Raw genomic sequence first — 18,425 nt, 5'->3', positions numbered from 1 at the left:
TCAAAGGTGTACATAATCTGGAGTCGTTGCCCCGACAGGCGGATATGATTACAGCACTGTTAGGTTTGTGGACCCAGTCGTCCGATTGTGTCCGGGCTAACCTGCTGTGCGGTTTCGGTAGTGCTATAGCATCCATAATCTGTACATCACATGACTATACTAAACGCGATCAAAAAGATGCAATGGTTTCCAAAATTAGCCAATCGTTTAAAGTTGTCTGCAATCTGTCTAAACACACACAACTGCCCTATAAGTGTAGCTAAAATAATAATAATAATAATAATAACTAATTTTAATACTAATAATAATAATGTTTTATCAACAATAACAATATTGTCAAAAAATAGCCATTTATTTTTAGTAATTATTTTTTAGCAAATATAAAATTTGAAATATTTTGTATAAAAAAGTGTTAATTTTGTTTTTTTTATTAATATTTTATTTTCTATTAATTATTTCATTTGATTAATTTTAATTGTTGTATGAATGTTGTGTATAAATTAAAAAAATATAATAAATACAGTATTATAAAATTATAATTTTGTTATTATTTATAATAGAAAATATTAAATAGTAAAAAATCATAATCATAATAGTGTGCTATTTWTTTATAATTAATTTTAGATTTTTCTAGAAATAATTAAGTGATAATATTTTATTTCAAAACATTTATTAATAACTTTTTAAACTTATATAAAATTTTATATAATAGTGTAGTATAAAATGCCAGAAAATCCACCCCCCCCCCCAAAAAAAATTAAATGTTTTACTTAATTAAGTTTAAATTACTGTCAATTATATCACTTTTTTTTGATTAACTAATTTTAATCGTTTAAAATTTCTTTTAAGTTTAATCTAAAAATTATTTTAAAAAAATAATTAATTAAATTTTAGTCAAAATCTCTAAGTGTTCAATATTAATATTTATTTATAAAATTAACAGATTAATAGATTAAATACATAGCAAATAGTAATAAAATAATTTTAGGCAACAGTTTTAAATAAATAATATAATTAAACATAATTTTTTTTTAAAAAATAAAATTATATATCTTTAAAGTTATTTTTAAAATTAAATAATACAATTATAYATATATAATTAGGACAGTTAGTTAATTAGTTTTTTATGAACATTTAACACTATAACATTTAAAATTGATTGGATTTTTGCCCAACAAATTTCTATTATAAAACTTGATTACCTGATCGCCCAAATCAGGATCAACACAACACATCATATTGACAAACATATTGAGCCATAGGTTGACAGTATTGCCGGGCAAACAATTGTTGAGACGTTGGCCAAAATGTTTGAGCGTATGGACTGAGAAATCCAGTACTGACCCGAAAACGGCAGTTCCTCTGGCTCTGGCAACGCTGACTGCTCTTGTAAAGACATCCGACACCAAGTAGTCGTATAGATTGAAGGCCAGACAGACACAGGTAGTACAGACAGCACCCACTGTCAGTGATGCCAGTCCTACTATATTTTCAAATAACGGATTTTTAGCCGCAATGCCTGCAATGTCTGGTCCGACGGCCCCAACATATCGGCTCAATGATGACGACTGTAGTATAAGTATAGTTAGCAACAAAACATAGCTATTGTTAAACATTATTAGATTGAAATTTGTTTTTTAGATAATTATTAATATAGTTATATTTTTTTAATAATTATATATAATTTAATTGATATTTAAAAAAACAGTGGTATTTATATACCGTTAGACATATTATATATATTTAAAGATTTATAGTTATGTTTATAATATTAAAAATATACATTAAATTTTAGTATAATAAAAATTAACTACATATTTTTGGGTAGATTTTAATTTTTTTAGTTGGCACTAATGTTTGTTATAATTTATAAAATATATTTAAATATTTAATAATTAATCAAAAAATAAATAAATAATTATTAAATATGATTATTGTTTTTGATAAATTTGCACGAAACCTAAATTAAAAAAAAAATATTTATTAATTTTTAGATCATAATTATGGAATATTTAAATTTAATTAATGATTATAGAAATTAAATTTATTATATATATGACTACATATTATATTTGGTATTTTTTTATTATTTATATTTTAAATGTTAAAATAAAATTTAATATAAACAATTGTATTTAGTATATAATTTATGACAGTAGATACTAATATTATATTTATAAATTATTGTATAAGTTATTTGAATTTTTTTTAATAAATGTATAAAAACTAGTAAATATTACAGTAATAAGTTTAATAAAAACAAATAATTTTTATTTTTGATAAATTAATTTTTTTAAAACTGGAATTTATTTTTATGATTTAAAATTTCATTATTAAAAAAATAATTATAGAAATAATTCAAATAAAACAATAATATATTATATTTACTATTTTATTGAATTCATAATATGATATAATTTTTAAATATATTAACAAATTAAATGTTAATTAATATGATTATTATTTAATAATAATACAGCATTTGTTTTTAAATACTAATGTATAAACAACTTTTACTAAATATTTTTTTAAAAAATAATATAACATTACTATAAAAACTATTTATATAATTATTTAATGTAAACATAAAATAAAATAAATAACTAAATGAATATGAAATCAGCCAAAACTTAAATATTTTAAATAATTAATAACTAATACATAGTTAGTAAATATTGTGATAAAATAAAAACCATTTAATCATTTAATAAAATTTATTTAATCTATTAAAACAATAATCAGTATTATTAGAGTTAAATATATATAATTGAATGGACGGAAGTTTCCGTATAAAAATTTTTACAATAAATTTATACAAACAGTTAGTTTACTATTAGATTAATAACACATCAAATCACATACAAATAAAATTTTTAATAAAAATTATTTAAAAGTTTAAAAATTTATTGAAAACCCTTAGAGTAATCAATCAGTCAATAGTTTATTTAAAAATCAATTAATAACTTTTAATTAGATAATACATAAAATCAATTTATTTAAAAAATCATTGAAATTTTTTTTCAATAACTTCAATAATGGAGACATCGGTCGCGCCGATGGACAACAAATTGCAACTCAAAAGCAAAGTTGTCGTTACTATTACCGACTTCGGGTCCGAACTGCAGAACAAATGGATTGAATTGAAACGATTCAAAAGCAATGTCTTCGGCATCGGTTCCGATCGGTTTCGGATATACATCGACTGCGAGGGCAACGAAATCCGACACTATTTGTGTCTGAAACATACCGACGAACTATCGGTTGATGTCCAGTACGATGTGTTTATTATAGACAAAAATCAACAGCCATTTGCCAGACAACGTATCAATCAGAAGACATTGGATGTAACAGAAAACTACTGGAGCTATCATTTGCTGATCAATAAACAAGATCTGATTAACCAAACCGGCAGTCTATTGATTGATAATACACTGTCCATTGCAGTCGACATGACTGTCCATCAAAAATATCGTCAGTCGACGGACGGCTGTTCGTGGCTTCGGACGTGTTCTTCGGATCAGTTGTTCGGTGTCCGCGAACTATGCGATTGTCGGCTAATTGTTGGCAAAGATCGGCACGAATTCTATGCCTCAAAACTGTTGCTCAGCTGTCGATCGGAAGTGTTCGCTAAGATGTTTACCACCGATTGTATGGAAAAACTATCGGCCGAAGTAGTCATCGACGATATCGAGCCGCAAGTGTTTGAACAGTTTCTTCGCTATCTCTATACGGGTCGATGCGACCAATTGGACGACTATTGCCAGGAGTTGCTGGTTGTGGCCGACAAGTATTTGGTCGGTTCGCTGAAGACCATGTGTTTCAATTGGTATTCAAATAAGATTAGTTCAGACAATGCATTCAAAACGTTAAAATTATTACAAGACTTTGGCGGTTCAGACGATGAAGAATTGATGGCAAAGACTGTTGATTTTATTTCCAGAAAAATCAGTTCAATAGTCGGTCAAGAAATTGGCCAACAGATCGGTATTAAGACGCAAATGTTGAACAAAATTAAAGACAAAATCGACAAAATAATAGCAAAAAAGTAATTATTATTATTATTGATATTTTATTAATATTAGATAATTACTGATTAAATGTTTTAATTAAATCTAATAATTAAATCTGTAATTTATTTGTTGTAGTTGTAAATTGAATTATTAATATATTTAATTTAATAAAATAATAATTATAATAATAAACTTTTTTGAACTTATTGTTTGTTTTACTATAATTATATTATTAGTCTTTTATTATTATTATTTAAAATCAATGATTAATTTTATGATAGATTACTAAAACCTAAAATATAATTAATTTATATTTAACTATAAATATATTTAAAAATTTTAATTAATACCAAACTTATTACAGTATTTAATATCAATAGTTAAATCACCAGTATAATTGTTGCTATAACTAAAGTATAGTTAACATAGAAAATTAAATAGTAAAATAAGTTCAAATAGTTTTATTTTTTTTAAATAACTATATTATTTAAGTTAAATGAATAAACATTTTATTATTTTTTTAAATAATTTTATTTATTTATTAAATATTAATTTCTTTTAAAAAACTTTACAATTAATTTCATTTGACTTTTACATTAATTAATTCAATATATTTATATAAATTTATATATAATTTTTAGGAATTTATTAATTTTTAATAGCTTTGTTTTGTCAATATATAATAATTATAAATATTTATACAAATAATTTATTATTTAATAATTTGATACATTTAAAAATTTTAAGCGACATTTATAATAATATTTTTATTTATATAGCGAAACATTTAAAACATTATATTATTATTATTTGTGATATATTTTCTTTTATCATCAAAAAAAAAAAAATTGTTTTTCGCCCAAAAATTTTTTCTTACATTTTATCAAATTATTAAATTTAATTAATTTTTTAATAATTTAATTAATTAACATGTATAATTTTTAAAAATTTTTTGACAAAAAAAAATCACTTTAAAAAAAGTAAATATCGCAATATAATTATCATTATATTAGGAAATATTTATAATTAAAAGATAATTAATTAATTAATCAATAGTTTCAACAATTAATTTGTTTGTTTGTATGTATGTATACTGTGTATGTGTGTGTGTTTGTATGTGTTTTTTATTTTAAATATTATTTACAATTATTTACAAAATAAAATTATATATATATATATATATTTATCAATAATTAAAAACATTTAATAATAATAATAATTAACTTAAATTATAACTACAATATTTAAATTAAAAAAAACATGATTCAATAATAATAATAATTATATTAAAAATGTTTCACAAAATTAGTGTTTGATTTTTTTTGTATGTTGTTTTCAGATATATTTTGTTTTTTAATTTTATTAAAAAAAACACTTATTTTCCGAGTATTTTTCACATTTGTTTAGTGTATATATAAAAAAGTTATAATCATTTTCTCTTTTTTTTCATACAATAATAATCTTTTTTTTTCATTTTGTCTATAATTTCAGTCTAATTAAAGTTTTTCTGTATTTAAAAATTATATATAATTTTTTTATTCACTTTATTATTATTATTATTATTAATATTAAATTTATTAAGAGTTGATAACAATTGACATCATATTATAGCCGCCGCCGCCGCCCGACGCCAGTGGCCGCTGTCGGTGCTGTCGTGAGCGACGTTTGCGCGACTGGACGTCGCGTTTGAACACAACATTCATCGGGTCGTCGGCCAACTGCGGGTAGCGTTCGATGCCGTGAATATCGATACCGAAGTACTTGGACACCATTCCGGTGCGTATCAGTTCCTGGCGCTCATCGGGCGACCAGTCGGTCTTGAGTAGGCCGCGAAAGCCAAGCTTTACGTAGTGGGCCTCCCGACGCCAGGCCTCCTCTACGGCTCGCTTGCGGGCCATTCGTATAACTCGTCGGAGTTCGTCGTCGGCGCTGACGCCGTAGCGGATGTTCAACAAAAGATTACCGCTAATGGACATCACTGTATGACTAGTGCTCGGGTCGGACGGGTCGGTAGGCGGTCGGGTGACGTTCACCATTGAGCCCAGCCGTTGGAGTTGATCCAAATCGACCGGTGCTCGCGTGACGTCGGGCTGGATAAAGAAAAACTCGTCCTGTGACTGATGCCCGAGATTTATGGCCAACGATCGGGTACTGTTGAACACAGCCGACAGTACCGATGCGGTCATCGGACTGGTCTCCGATTCTATTGTAGTGACGAGTGTCTGCGGTCGGCCGCGACTCACAATCACAGAGGATAGTGTTGACGGTAATGAGGCAACACTGATGGCCGGCAGTGTTGTCCGATAATCAATGTCCGATCGGACGCCACTGCGGGCGACAATTGAAAGCTCGCTGAATGTGGACAACAGTGCCCGCAATTGGCACTCGAGACCGGATATAACCGGTACTGTTTGCTGTTGACGACGGACTGAACGACTCTGCGCCGGGAATATGTCGTCCACAGACACGCCTAACGGTTGAAGCCATTCGGCTAATGAGGTCATATGCGTCTCATCCCAACCGCGTGAGGCCACAGTGTTTACGGGATCGTTGTTTTCGAATCGATAGAGATGTAAACTTTCCGGTGACCGAACTAATCGCTCGATTTGGTCCCAATTGGGTGTCAGATATTGGCCGACAAGCGGATCGTACACTCGGTCGCCAATAAAGTGCACTAAACCGGTGGTCGGGTCACGAATGGCACCGCGGAAATCAATGGGCAACCAGAAGGTCGGGTTCGAGTCTTTGACGACTTTGCCCCAGACGTTGCGTACAATTTCTTTGACAACAATACCGTCGCTGTTGAATACGGCTATCGGTGAGCCCATGTAGTCGCTGGCCACGTAATATTTGGTGCTTTCGATAGTAATGGCCACCAGATGACCGTTCGGGTCGTACACAAAGCCGATAATACGGCCATCAACTACACAGTGAGTTACACGATCTGATTGACTGTTATCGTAGACAAATTGTGTGACATTGCCGGATGACTCGCGTCGGCCGATAAGCCGCTGTCGGTGGTCGTAGTAATAGGTAATCACTCGTTGATCGTCTTTGGTTACCGATTGTAGTTCGCCGTTTGGCGACCACGTGTACCTGTCCTGACCACGGCTGATGATGAATCCGCGTTCGTCTACTGAGTACAAGTCGCTGCCGTCGCCGAAACCTTTGGCCCGACCGGACTCATCACGTCTGTCACAAACAAACAAACAAAACAATTATTAATTATTGATTGACACAAAAAAATACTTGTTTTTTCTCATATATAAGACATACCTAATCGTCATATGTGTCTCTCCCTCCCAGACCGACTTGACATCGCCGGCTATATCGTAGACATATTTGGCTACCGGTGCAGCCGATTGGGTCACCTGTTCGATAAAGCCGTCGGCCGTATAGCTATAGTTTGTCATCTGATAGCCGGATCCGAATCTTGTACGCGATTCGGCAATTCTCGACCGCATCGGCTGATAGTGTATTACTTGCGAAAACAACTCCTTATTCCAAACGGATAGTGTGATGAGCACCGGACGGCCATAGCTGTCAGTGCCTACTGTTTTCATGGCTCGTTCGTCGGTAATCTGCAGACTGTTGACATTTCGGCGAACAATTGCAAAACTGTCGACACCTTCCAGAGCGCCGGTAGCCGAGTGTCGCTTGTATTTGCGTGTCTCGACTCCGCGTCCTTGCAGTTCAAACTCGACTTCCGATATCTTGGAGTTCGGTCCGTATTTGTACCTAAGCTTATAGCTGTTGAATGGAGAACGGGCTCCGAATCGATGCCTTTCCTCTTTGACTAGAGAGTCGTGATAACGCATATCAATTCTCAGGTCAGTAGTGTCGGGCAACTGGCGATTGACTGACTTCAACAAATCGGATCCTTCGTGATATGTGTATTCGGTTTTTTCGGCACCGGCAAACTGGGCATCAAGTTGACCACTGCGGCCGTAAATGTTGATCACTCGTCCGCTGTTTTCGGGCAACAGTTTGGCAATCACCCGATGATTGTCGTCGTAGTGCAAGATGTACGGTGTTTTCATACCGGGTGTCAAATAGAGTATCTTATAGAAGCCGAGAGATGTTTGTCGGGCTATTTCGTGCCGATGACCGGCCGGTGTGATTACTGCAGTAATGCCGCCGCTTTGGTCGTACTGTACGAGATAGCGGCTACCGCTCGGTTCAATGATTTCGCTTGGATTGGTCGAGGCGTCCGAATATTTATAGATACGTCCAGTTTTGTCGGCATAGCGTAACTCTGCTAATCGGCCGCTAATGTCGTATTGCATTGTGTTGGACAACTGTCCGCGTGACCACTGAGCCACACGACCAAATCGATCGTATTCGACGGTAACGCCGGTCAGATTATGGCTGGACATCCATTTTACTGGTCGGCCAACATTGTCGTAGGAGACGCTTACAACTGGTCGCATGTTTTGGTCCAATAGGATCTCTTGTTGTGAGTCACGATCGTATTCGACGGCCAATACGGATTCGCCGTTGATTTTGAGTTTGCGACCAAAACTGGCAATTCGTTTCGGGTCACCATTAGTACTAGCGGCGGTACCACTGGTGGCGGTAACCGATTGTCTGTCTTTCGATCCCCGGCGGACATAGTGTTTCCATTCGATTCGGGTACTGACCTCGTCGTTGGCAATTATTCTCATGCGTACCGGCATTGGCCACGTTTCGGCCAATTTTGGCCACAAATCGGTAATCACTGGTGAAGCCAGGGATTCAATTTCCGTTACACTAGTGTCTGGCCATTTGATTGAAAATTTGGCGTCTTTGGAGCTCAGCTTTTGCAGTACCAGTGCCTGATCTTCGTCACCGTTGGCCACTCGGCTAACCTCTTGGCCTTCAATCACCAGACGCATCATTTCGCGGGCGTTACGATCGATGCGAACCCGGGAGCCATCGATACCCAACTTGTAGTTCATTTCGATGATATCGCCCGACGGTCGAACTGCTCGAGTTAGTCGTCCGTATTGGTCGTACTGATAGCTTACGGATCGGGTCCACGAATCGGTACGGGTGGCCAACAGTGCATCGGTATTGCCGTAATACGTAAATTTGGTGACAAAATTGTCGGGTGTGGTCAACGCCTGAAGCATACCCAARCGGGACATCTGTAGCCGACACTTCCCTCCCTGACTGTTCTCAATGGACTTCACTTGATTGGTATAGTCTCGCAATATGTACAGCTTATTGCCGGCCGCATCGGTAACCGAACTTAGTTTTCCGTTAAGCGTATTGACATTATAGCTATACGTATACAATGTATGACCAGTATAGATGCTACGGGTGCTGATGTGTTGGCCGTGTCGGTTGAATACGTATACTTCGGCGCCGAGTGGCGAAACAATCTCGTACTCGCCGTTCGTCGGGTTCTGTTCGGGCAGTGGCGACACTACTGTCCGTATGCGTAGGTTTTCCTGGTCGCAAATGTGTAACCGACCATCAGGTGTGGCCGTAATGGCAGCTACTGTCGACATTTTGGCATTAGTGGCCAACAGATCGCCGGAATAGCATTCGCATTGGACATCCATACACGAGCACTTGAGGTCGGCGCCGGCAAATCGCTGTATCCGACCGTCAGCTGCCGTAACCACTCGGACACGGTTAATGGTTTGCGAGTCGCTTTCGGCAATATAGAGATCACCGTTCGGTCCAAATGCTATCGATTGCGGTGTTTCGAGAAATACTTGTGCGGCGAGCGCTTCGCCCGACTCCTGATTCGGGACCTCTTCGGGCGTTCCGGTAATCACTGACGAACAATGAGACGGACGACCAGCTATTACACGCAGTCTACGGTCTTGTGTTAGTTTGAGTACCATATGGTCGTCGAGTATGTGCAACGAGTTATCAATGGGTGATATGGCCAGTTGTGTTGGCCAACGGAGTGCAACCTTCTGTAATGGTATAGATCCCGAACAGGGAAGCGGTTTCCAGTGACTCTTGTGATAGTGATCGCCAATCAGTGTATGTATGACTCCTGTAGTGTCAACGTAGCGTATGTTTGTACCGTCTGCTATATAGATCTCTCCAGTGGCCGAAATGGCCAAACCTTTGGATAGGATAGTCGAGCGTCACGAGCCAGTCGGCCGTCACCGCAGGCAGTCCTGTCGCCGGGCAAACACTTGACACCAGTGCCGACAACAATCTCCAAATTGTTTCGCGGATCTGCAATCTGATCCAAACTGATTGCACGTAGTATCTGATGCTTCTCCGGATCGGAGAAATACAGTTTACCATCGATCGGACCGACAGCCAAATGATACTTATAGGCAACAGACGATTCGCTTAGTTCGACAACCGTTTGGACAGTGCCGTCGGTTTTCAGACGTCTGACCAGATTAAAGTCGCCGACATAGATGCTACCGTCCGGTGACGAAGCCAGAGCTACCGGTGCCAACAGACGTTGATCGTGAGCTAAGCCGTTACAATAGGGACAGTGAAGTGGCCGCTGTTGACCGTCGCCCATAGTGGTCAACATTACTTTGCTTTTCTGTTTCAGATAGACATTGGTTCCGTCGCCCTTCTGGAGTATTCCTTCGTGAAAGTTGTATCGATGATGAATGTCAAGATTCCAGCCGCCAATCTCCGAAATGGCCATATCGTGACCGGCCAGCTGTACGGTTTGGACATCCCATATGGTATTACCAATGCAACCGGTGTACTGGTAGCCTACGTGAACAGTAGCGGTGGCCAAACCGAAAACTTTTTGACGGTAAACATTGCGTCGATTCCAGGCATAGGTAAACATTATGGTCGGATCGGCTTCGAAGGTCTTCTCGAACAGTATGCCTTCGATGGCGATCTTCAAGTGAACCAATCGAAGTGAAGCCGGTATCCGATCGGGTGTTAGCTGTAGTTCAATGGTTGATAGATAGCCGTTGACTCGCGATGAATGATAGACAAGGTTTAGATCGGTTCCGGGTATTCGTAGCGATTCCTGGACGACACGAGATTCGGCTAACAGTGCCGATTGTTCGGCACATCCGCCCTGAAAAGTGTGTTTCCAAGTGGCCAACACTGTCGGCTTCATGACATCGTAGTCGTGGTCCATACATATGGTTGGTTTTTGTTGGCCGTCGCCATTACGATCGTCGGTGACCARTTGAACCCTRTCGATGACCACAATCTCATTCCAGGGTACCATCACTACTCGTTGCTGTGGCCGAAACGGATCCCGTTGAAGATGCAATGTTACGGCACCGCCGCCGTTGACCATCAGATCGAACCAACCGCTATCGCGGGTCAACGTAAAGCCTAACATCGGATCGGTGGCCACACCAACTCGTACACCAGTAATACCCTGTCCGCCGTGATTGACTACTTGTCCTCTGATTACCGAAGCTCGACTGTTAGCAATAAAACAACAAAAGTTAGTTTAGTTTTGTATATTTAGTATATTTGAAATGCAATTTATATGATATTTAAATGATAATTAAAGCGTTTAAAAACAAAATAATAATTAAATAACTAAAACATATATATATATATATATATAAGTATTTTTTTTTAATTACAAATTGATCAGGCAATGGATGCTAATAATTACAACAATAATAAAACAGCCAAACATAACAAAACACATATAAAAAGACAGCACCGATTGATTATTAGGACTGACCTGTCGTTGAATCGGTTTCCAAATAGACTTCAATTATTTAGTTTTGTTATTATTTTTTGTTTGTTTTTTTTTTGGTTAGATATTAGAAAGAAATAGAAAATATTTTTTTATTGAATACATTTGTTAATCATTTTTAAAAAAATATTAATTATATTAATATAAAGAGTTGTACAAGTAATACGAGTGATAGAGAGAGAGAGAGAGAGGGTTAGGGGGAACGGGAGGCAAATTACACACACATCGTAAACTAGTAGAGGTGATGGCTATGTTATTATACCTGTCGTTAAATGCAATTTTGTGGGCATAACTCTGGACTGATTCTTCTTCGATGAGAAACTGCATCCTCTGGAAGAAGCTGGCGGTCACTGCCGGTGGCTGTTTGCGGAGCAGTATGTCTTGAGGATCGGAAGCCGAAAAACATAGTTGTTTGCCGTCGCAGCTCTTCGATGAACAGCACTCGGGGTCGGCACAGTCGACCAGTCCGTCTAAACGGTACAAACAAAACAAAAACAATTTTTTTTAATTAATTTGTTTTTTACATTTAGTTATATATATATTCATGAGATGATCGACACAAACCATTGTCGTTGTCTTTGCCGTCATCGCACACCCGTTCCAGTGGTACACTACAGTCCTGTCCGCCAAAATCGGTAGCACATTCGCACGTCCATTCGCCTGACCTCTGGACACATTCGCCGTGATTGTTGCACGATTTGGGACATCCATCTAATCAGAATCAAATCAATTGGTCAGTTATATAGATTGAAATCATCAATAGCACCGGTAGGTACCTAATGTACAATGTTTTCCGTTCCATCCTTGAATGCACAGGCATGTACCATTTTTGCACTGGCCATGTTCCAGGCATCGGGGATCGCACAGTCGTTCGGCGCACTTGACTCCTGTCCAGCCGTCATCGCACAGACATTGGCCGCCCTGACAGCGACCGTTGTTACCGCAGTCCAAATCGCATCGTTCTGTTTAATATCGATAGTAGGGAAGGAACGGGTAGTTTTAGTTATCACTGTTCGTCTATCCGTTCATTTTACTCAGTTATAAGAGATCGCATCGCATACCTTGTGAACAGTCGGGTCCAGTGTATCGTTCGTCGCAAATGCATTGTTGGAGCTGAAGATCAAAGTTTCCGTGTCCGGAACAGTCGGGCAGACATCGAATGGCCTCGGAATCTGGTTCGGCACAGTCGGCACCCTTCCAGCCCTTACCGCACAAACACATTCCGGCGACACAGTGGCCATGAGCTGAACAGTCCGGGTCTAAGCAGTCAACTAACAGGAAATAGATTTTAAAAGATAATGTTATTAATAGGACTGTCATATATTTTACTGTATTAGGGGACAGTTATATCGCATACCTTGTTCACAGTGTTTGCCTTTATAACCGGGAAAACAATGACAAGAGCCGTCCACACAATCTCCGTGTCCGCTACAGTCTTGTACTTCGCATTCATCCTCCCGGAGCTGACACTCTTTGCCTTTCCATCCGGAACTACACTGACATTCTCCTGAAACATATTGGCCACGACCTGAACACAGGACGGGACAGACCCCTAAAATAAACAGAGAAAAACCAATTGATTGATTAATATCTAAAACACAAGTAGTTTATATCAACAACAAAAAAACACGTACTGTAAGCACAGTTATCTCCGGCGTAGTCGTCGTCACATTTGCAAACACCCATTACACAGACACCGTGTCCGTGACAGTCAAACGGACAGCCGATACTTGTGGCGTCTCCGATGGTCAACACCAATGACAAGTCGATAATGACGGGCGCATCGTTATAGACGGACAAAAACCACTGGCCTCTGTCCATGAATCGGGTAAACTCGCGACTCTGTTGCTGTTTATTGTCATTGTTGTTGTTGTTGTTGATCATACTGGCCATTGCCGATCGTGGATAACGTCCAGCAGCGCCCGTTCGGCCGACAATTTCCATAAAATCGTATTTCGTGTGCGACGGTACCGAATCGCGGGCCGCATACAGACCAACAGTGGCACCGACCGGCAGTGTCAAGTTGAACCTGACCAGTGATGGATCAGATTGTATGAGATGAAGATTCCAGTGGCCGTAAGAGGACACCCGATGCTGAAAACGTTTGCCTAATTGCACTTCACTGTATTGGCTCTGATCTGGCGGATAGGTCTTAGCTAATAATGGTTTGGGCACTAAGTTTTCATAGATATATATATGAGATTCAAGAAAAAAATGGTTAATTAGATTTGTTTGTTTTTTTGGTGGACAGTTAGTTAGTTAGTTGGTTATATGCTTACGTTTGCCGGCACTTGTGGCACCGGTATGTTGCTGTTGTTGTGTTGTCTTAAGCTCATTGTTATTATTATTGTTTGTATCGGTCATATAGTCGACCATCACAGAACATTTGGCAGTGTCTTGGGCGCCACCAGATGATAATGTTGAGCCTATAGGTAATGGGTTAAGCACAGGTAGTTTTTTTGATTAGTACTGTAGTAAAGTAATTATTTTAGTATATATTATTATACTATGTGTAAAATTATTTATTGATTTAAAAACAATTTTAATTAATTATATTTCAATTTGATTTTTTTAAAATAAAAAATTAACAATAATTATTAACATTATTATACATTAAATAATTTGATGTCATTTAGTTGTTATTTGAATTTTTTATTTACAGTTATATTGTAAACTATAAAATTAATACAATGAGGATTGTTTGCTCTACTTTTTAAAAATACATAACTGTTTTTATAATAATTTATTATTATTATTATGCTATTAATATTGGAAATTATTATTAACTGAATATAATATGAAAATATATTATTATACCTAAAACATTGTTTTTGGGATCAAACCATTTAATGTTTAATGTTAATAATAATAAAGTCAAACTAATAATAAGTAGTAGATGTTGTAGTTGTAATGCAATATATCTTAAAGTAAATAAGTTTTATAAATAAATAAGTGATGAGAGAGATGAGTGAACAGCGGGTGAGTTAGTTAGTGAGTGAGTGAGTGAGTAAGGGATGGCAACTAACAACAAAGTCAACAGAAAGATGACAAACAAATCTTATAATAAAATATTCATTTATAAGTAATGATACTTTTCATCGGAAAAAAAATTTAATTTATTTTCAATTAGTAGTACAGTATATAACTTATGACTCTCTCTCTCTCTCTCTCTCTCTCTCTCTCTCTCTCTCTCTCTCTTATCCCATTTAAACACACACATACATACATTAAAACTTTACTCAACTATATTATAGCTTAATGTAATCTTAATGAGCTTTTTATTAATTATTAATAAAAAAATAAAAGGAAAAACAAAAGTTAGTATTTTAACAAATAAGATGAAAGTCGAGGAGAAATACAGTAAAAATAGCGAATTAGAGATTATAACAGAAAAATAACAAAAAATAAATTCAATTCAATTTTACTTTTATATAAATAACTATATAATTTGAAGTCAAAGTAAATTAAACCAAAAATTGCTTTTAATACACACTATATATATATATATAATATATTAAATCAATTATTTAAAGACTGTCTGCAATATATATAAAAAAAGAGAGATAAAAAAGTTAATCAAATTTATTTGAATTGAAAAATTTAATATAAAGAAATGCTAAAACTCACAAAATTAAGGCTCAAATAATAAATAATAATAATAATAAAAAACAAAAATACTTAAATTGAGATGTTTTTATTATATATAGTTACCGTATATTAACTATTGATAATACAAAATAAATATATATATATATAATATATTATTAAAGGATTTTCATTATTAAGAGATAAAGTCAGACCAAAACAAACACAACACTCCAGAAAAAAAACTTAACAAAAGTTTAGACACAAAAAAAGATTAGTTAAGAAAAAAAAACTAATATAACAATAATACAAATCATAGTATAATATCAATACACACACACAATACACAAGTTTGTATATTACAAACACACAAAACTAATGCTTATCCCTGGGTCTCCCTCTCTCCACTTATGTCAACACAAAATAGGTATTAATCTAATGGCCAGACACACACTCACACACACACACACACACACACACACACTTGCACTGGTAGATCAAATCCGAGACTCCAATTATTTAGGGATTTAACCCTGCGATTTGTATGCCAAACAAATAAACTTATTTTTTTTAATAATATAATATAAATATAAAGTGAATAATGGATTTTCATATTTTGTTTATTATTGTTGTTGATTATAAATAAATATATATTGTTGATCATTATTAATAATTATCAATATATACTATATATATATATATGTAGGACAGTCTACTTACTCGTGACAAATGTTATGATGATTAATAAGACTAACGTTAGGACCATAAACATGATGGCCGTGCACTGCCAACTGCACGACACGCGCTTTGATAATGTGGACAATGTTTTACAATCTGATTGAGTGAGAGAAGGAACGGTAGGTTATATTTACAGTATAGTAATTATTATTATTGTTTTGTTTGATAATATTTATATAAAGATTTATTTTTTTTAAATAAAATAATTGTAAATTTTTTTTTTCAATTACTTGGTATACTTCTAGTGTTTGGGTATATCGCGGGATCGTTGGGCCCTCCGTAGTGTTGAACCGATTTTAAATCGGCAAAAGCATCGCTAAAGTCTATAGAGTTTTAGGCAAATAATATTTTAATTAAATATTTTTGTTAAAAAAAATATATTAACAAATCAATTACCCCTCGAGTGCCGATATATTGTCGACTCTTTATAGGGTGCGGTCGGCTTTAATACCGTACCGTTTCCACCGATCATCGGATTATTTAAATTATTTAAATCATTAAAATCTGTATATAAAACAAACAAACAAAACAAATAGTTATATATAAAATATAATATTCTTAACAAAATAAAAATCAATATAATAATAATAATCAAAAAGTTAAGTCAACTAACCTCTGGATGGCCTATAGATGGCTGACTCGGCATAATGTGTGGCCGCTTTGAGGACAGTACCGTTACCACAGATTATCGGATGAGGCGGCGGATTGTTTGACGACGATCTCGACGACGATGATCGGCCAGTTAGCGAACCGCTGGCCCGATCGCCAATTCGTTCGTATTGGCGGTCACTGCCGATCACATTATAATTGTCGGACAGTTCGCTATCATCCGAATGACTTGTATTGTGTTGAACGTGACCTACCCTTAGGTGGTCACGGGATCTGTTCAGACGTGTTATGCTTTCCATTATTAAAGTAGTATTTATTAATTAATATATATATTTGGCTATAATATATTGTTTGTAATTTTATTTTTTTGAATTACAAAAAAACCAATTATTGTTTGTCTAATAATAAACATATGTAGTTTGTTAAGGTGTCTGTCCACTCATAAAATCGGTAAATCTATAATTTTAATTTATAAAACAAAAAAAATATTTATTAGTATTTAAAAAAACAAGACAATATTTTCAACAAATAATTAAAATGATAAATAGATATTTAAATAATAATAATTAATTGCAAATTCATAGACAATTAAAGAAAAATTTTTGGTATTGTTTTTATTATTATTATTATTTTTACTAATTAAACAAATGATGGCAAATAAAACATTATTTAACTTCAAATTTCTAATTATCATTAAATAAATAAATAAATAAATTTAAATGTACTTATTCTTGGTTTTTGTCATACATGTATTGATTAATTAAAAACTATTATTTTTGAATAGCAATTACCGACAAAATTTTACTAAAATTACTAAATATATAGTCTATATATATATATATACAAAAAAAAACTAATAACAAATTCAGTGTATWTTTTATTTGTTTTATTCTCTCTCTCTCTCTCTCTCTCTCTCTCTTTCTATTCTGTGTTTCATTTTATTATAATTAATGAATTTTAAGCCCGAAATCATTAATTTGTTTTGAATAGTGAATATATAATGTCTGACTTTTATATATAATTTTACTTTTTTTTATTTTGCATTATATTCWGTGYGCTATAATAATAATCTATGAAAAAAAACAATATATTATTTGTGTGCACCCACTAACATAACATTACTGTATATATATATATATATATAAAATTGCTCATTTACTTCAAGCGCTAAAAGCAATTATAAATCATAAATTATAATAATAAATAATTATTATTATTAGTTATTATATAATTAACTTGAAATTGCATTTTTATATATAATTTATATATTGTATTGTATTGTATGGCAAAACCAAAACATATATATAAAAAGAAAGTTCAGTTCATAATAATAAACGACTAATAATCTAATTATTGTTTAGTTTTAGTTTATTATTATAAATATAATTATTATTAGATTAGATATAATAACAATTATTATTATTATTATTATTATAAATATTAATTGTCGTGTAATATATGACACAATTATAAAAACAAATATTATTAGTAATGCATTAAATGCATTTTATTGTTAATTATGTTTTATTATAATAAAACAATTAATATTATCATTATATTTTTTGTTATATTATAAAATGCTATTTAAAAAAACAAAAATATAATTTGCAAAAAAAATATTGTTAATTTTGTAACAATAATACAGTACTAAAATAATAATAATAATTATTATTATTATTATATTTATATTATTAACATTAATATAATTTTATTTATTTATATTTTTTGTTAGATATTGCTGATGTTGGTCATCGATATATAAATTATATATATATATATATGCTTATTTTCTGATTATATCATATATATATATATTTATATATATATATAGTATG

General features: G+C 33.9%; 2 protein-coding genes across 2 annotated transcripts; one reads left to right on the top strand and one right to left on the bottom strand.

Moving 5' to 3' along the window:
• The first annotated feature begins 3,015 nt into the window (after positions 1–3,015).
• LOC128965645 (speckle-type POZ protein-like) lies at positions 3,016–4,049 on the top strand. Its single transcript, XM_054312387.1, has one exon. The coding sequence runs from the start codon at positions 3,036–3,038 to the stop codon at positions 4,047–4,049; it is 1,014 nt and encodes a 337-aa protein (XP_054168362.1). The 5' UTR covers positions 3,016–3,035.
• A 1,522-nt stretch (positions 4,050–5,571) lies between these two features.
• Positions 5,572–16,965, bottom strand: LOC128965842 (teneurin-m-like). The gene is given in 15 exon segments (XM_054312623.1): positions 5,572–7,202; positions 7,287–10,077; positions 10,080–11,371; positions 11,644–11,670; positions 11,921–12,128; positions 12,223–12,369; positions 12,435–12,620; positions 12,720–12,929; positions 13,016–13,210; positions 13,293–13,832; positions 13,938–14,084; positions 15,964–16,077; positions 16,212–16,304; positions 16,378–16,485; positions 16,595–16,965. Coding segments are annotated over 15 exon segments (7,968 nt in total). The 5' UTR covers positions 16,890–16,965; the 3' UTR covers positions 5,572–5,587.
• Positions 16,966–18,425: the final 1,460 nt, after the last annotated feature.

This window comes from Oppia nitens, unplaced genomic scaffold (genome assembly GCF_028296485.1).
Source record: "Oppia nitens isolate AA-2021 unplaced genomic scaffold, nextdenovo-longstitch-racon4-pilon3 scaffold10_pilon_pilon_pilon, whole genome shotgun sequence".
Lineage (NCBI taxonomy): Eukaryota > Metazoa > Arthropoda > Arachnida > Sarcoptiformes > Oppiidae > Oppia > Oppia nitens.
This window is presented reverse-complemented; position numbering and strand designations above follow the sequence as displayed.

Excerpts from the sequence above, each read along its gene's own strand:
- LOC128965645 (XM_054312387.1), top strand. The coding sequence starts at position 3,036 with ATGGAGACATCGGTCGCGCCGATGGACAACAAATTGCAACTCAAAAGC.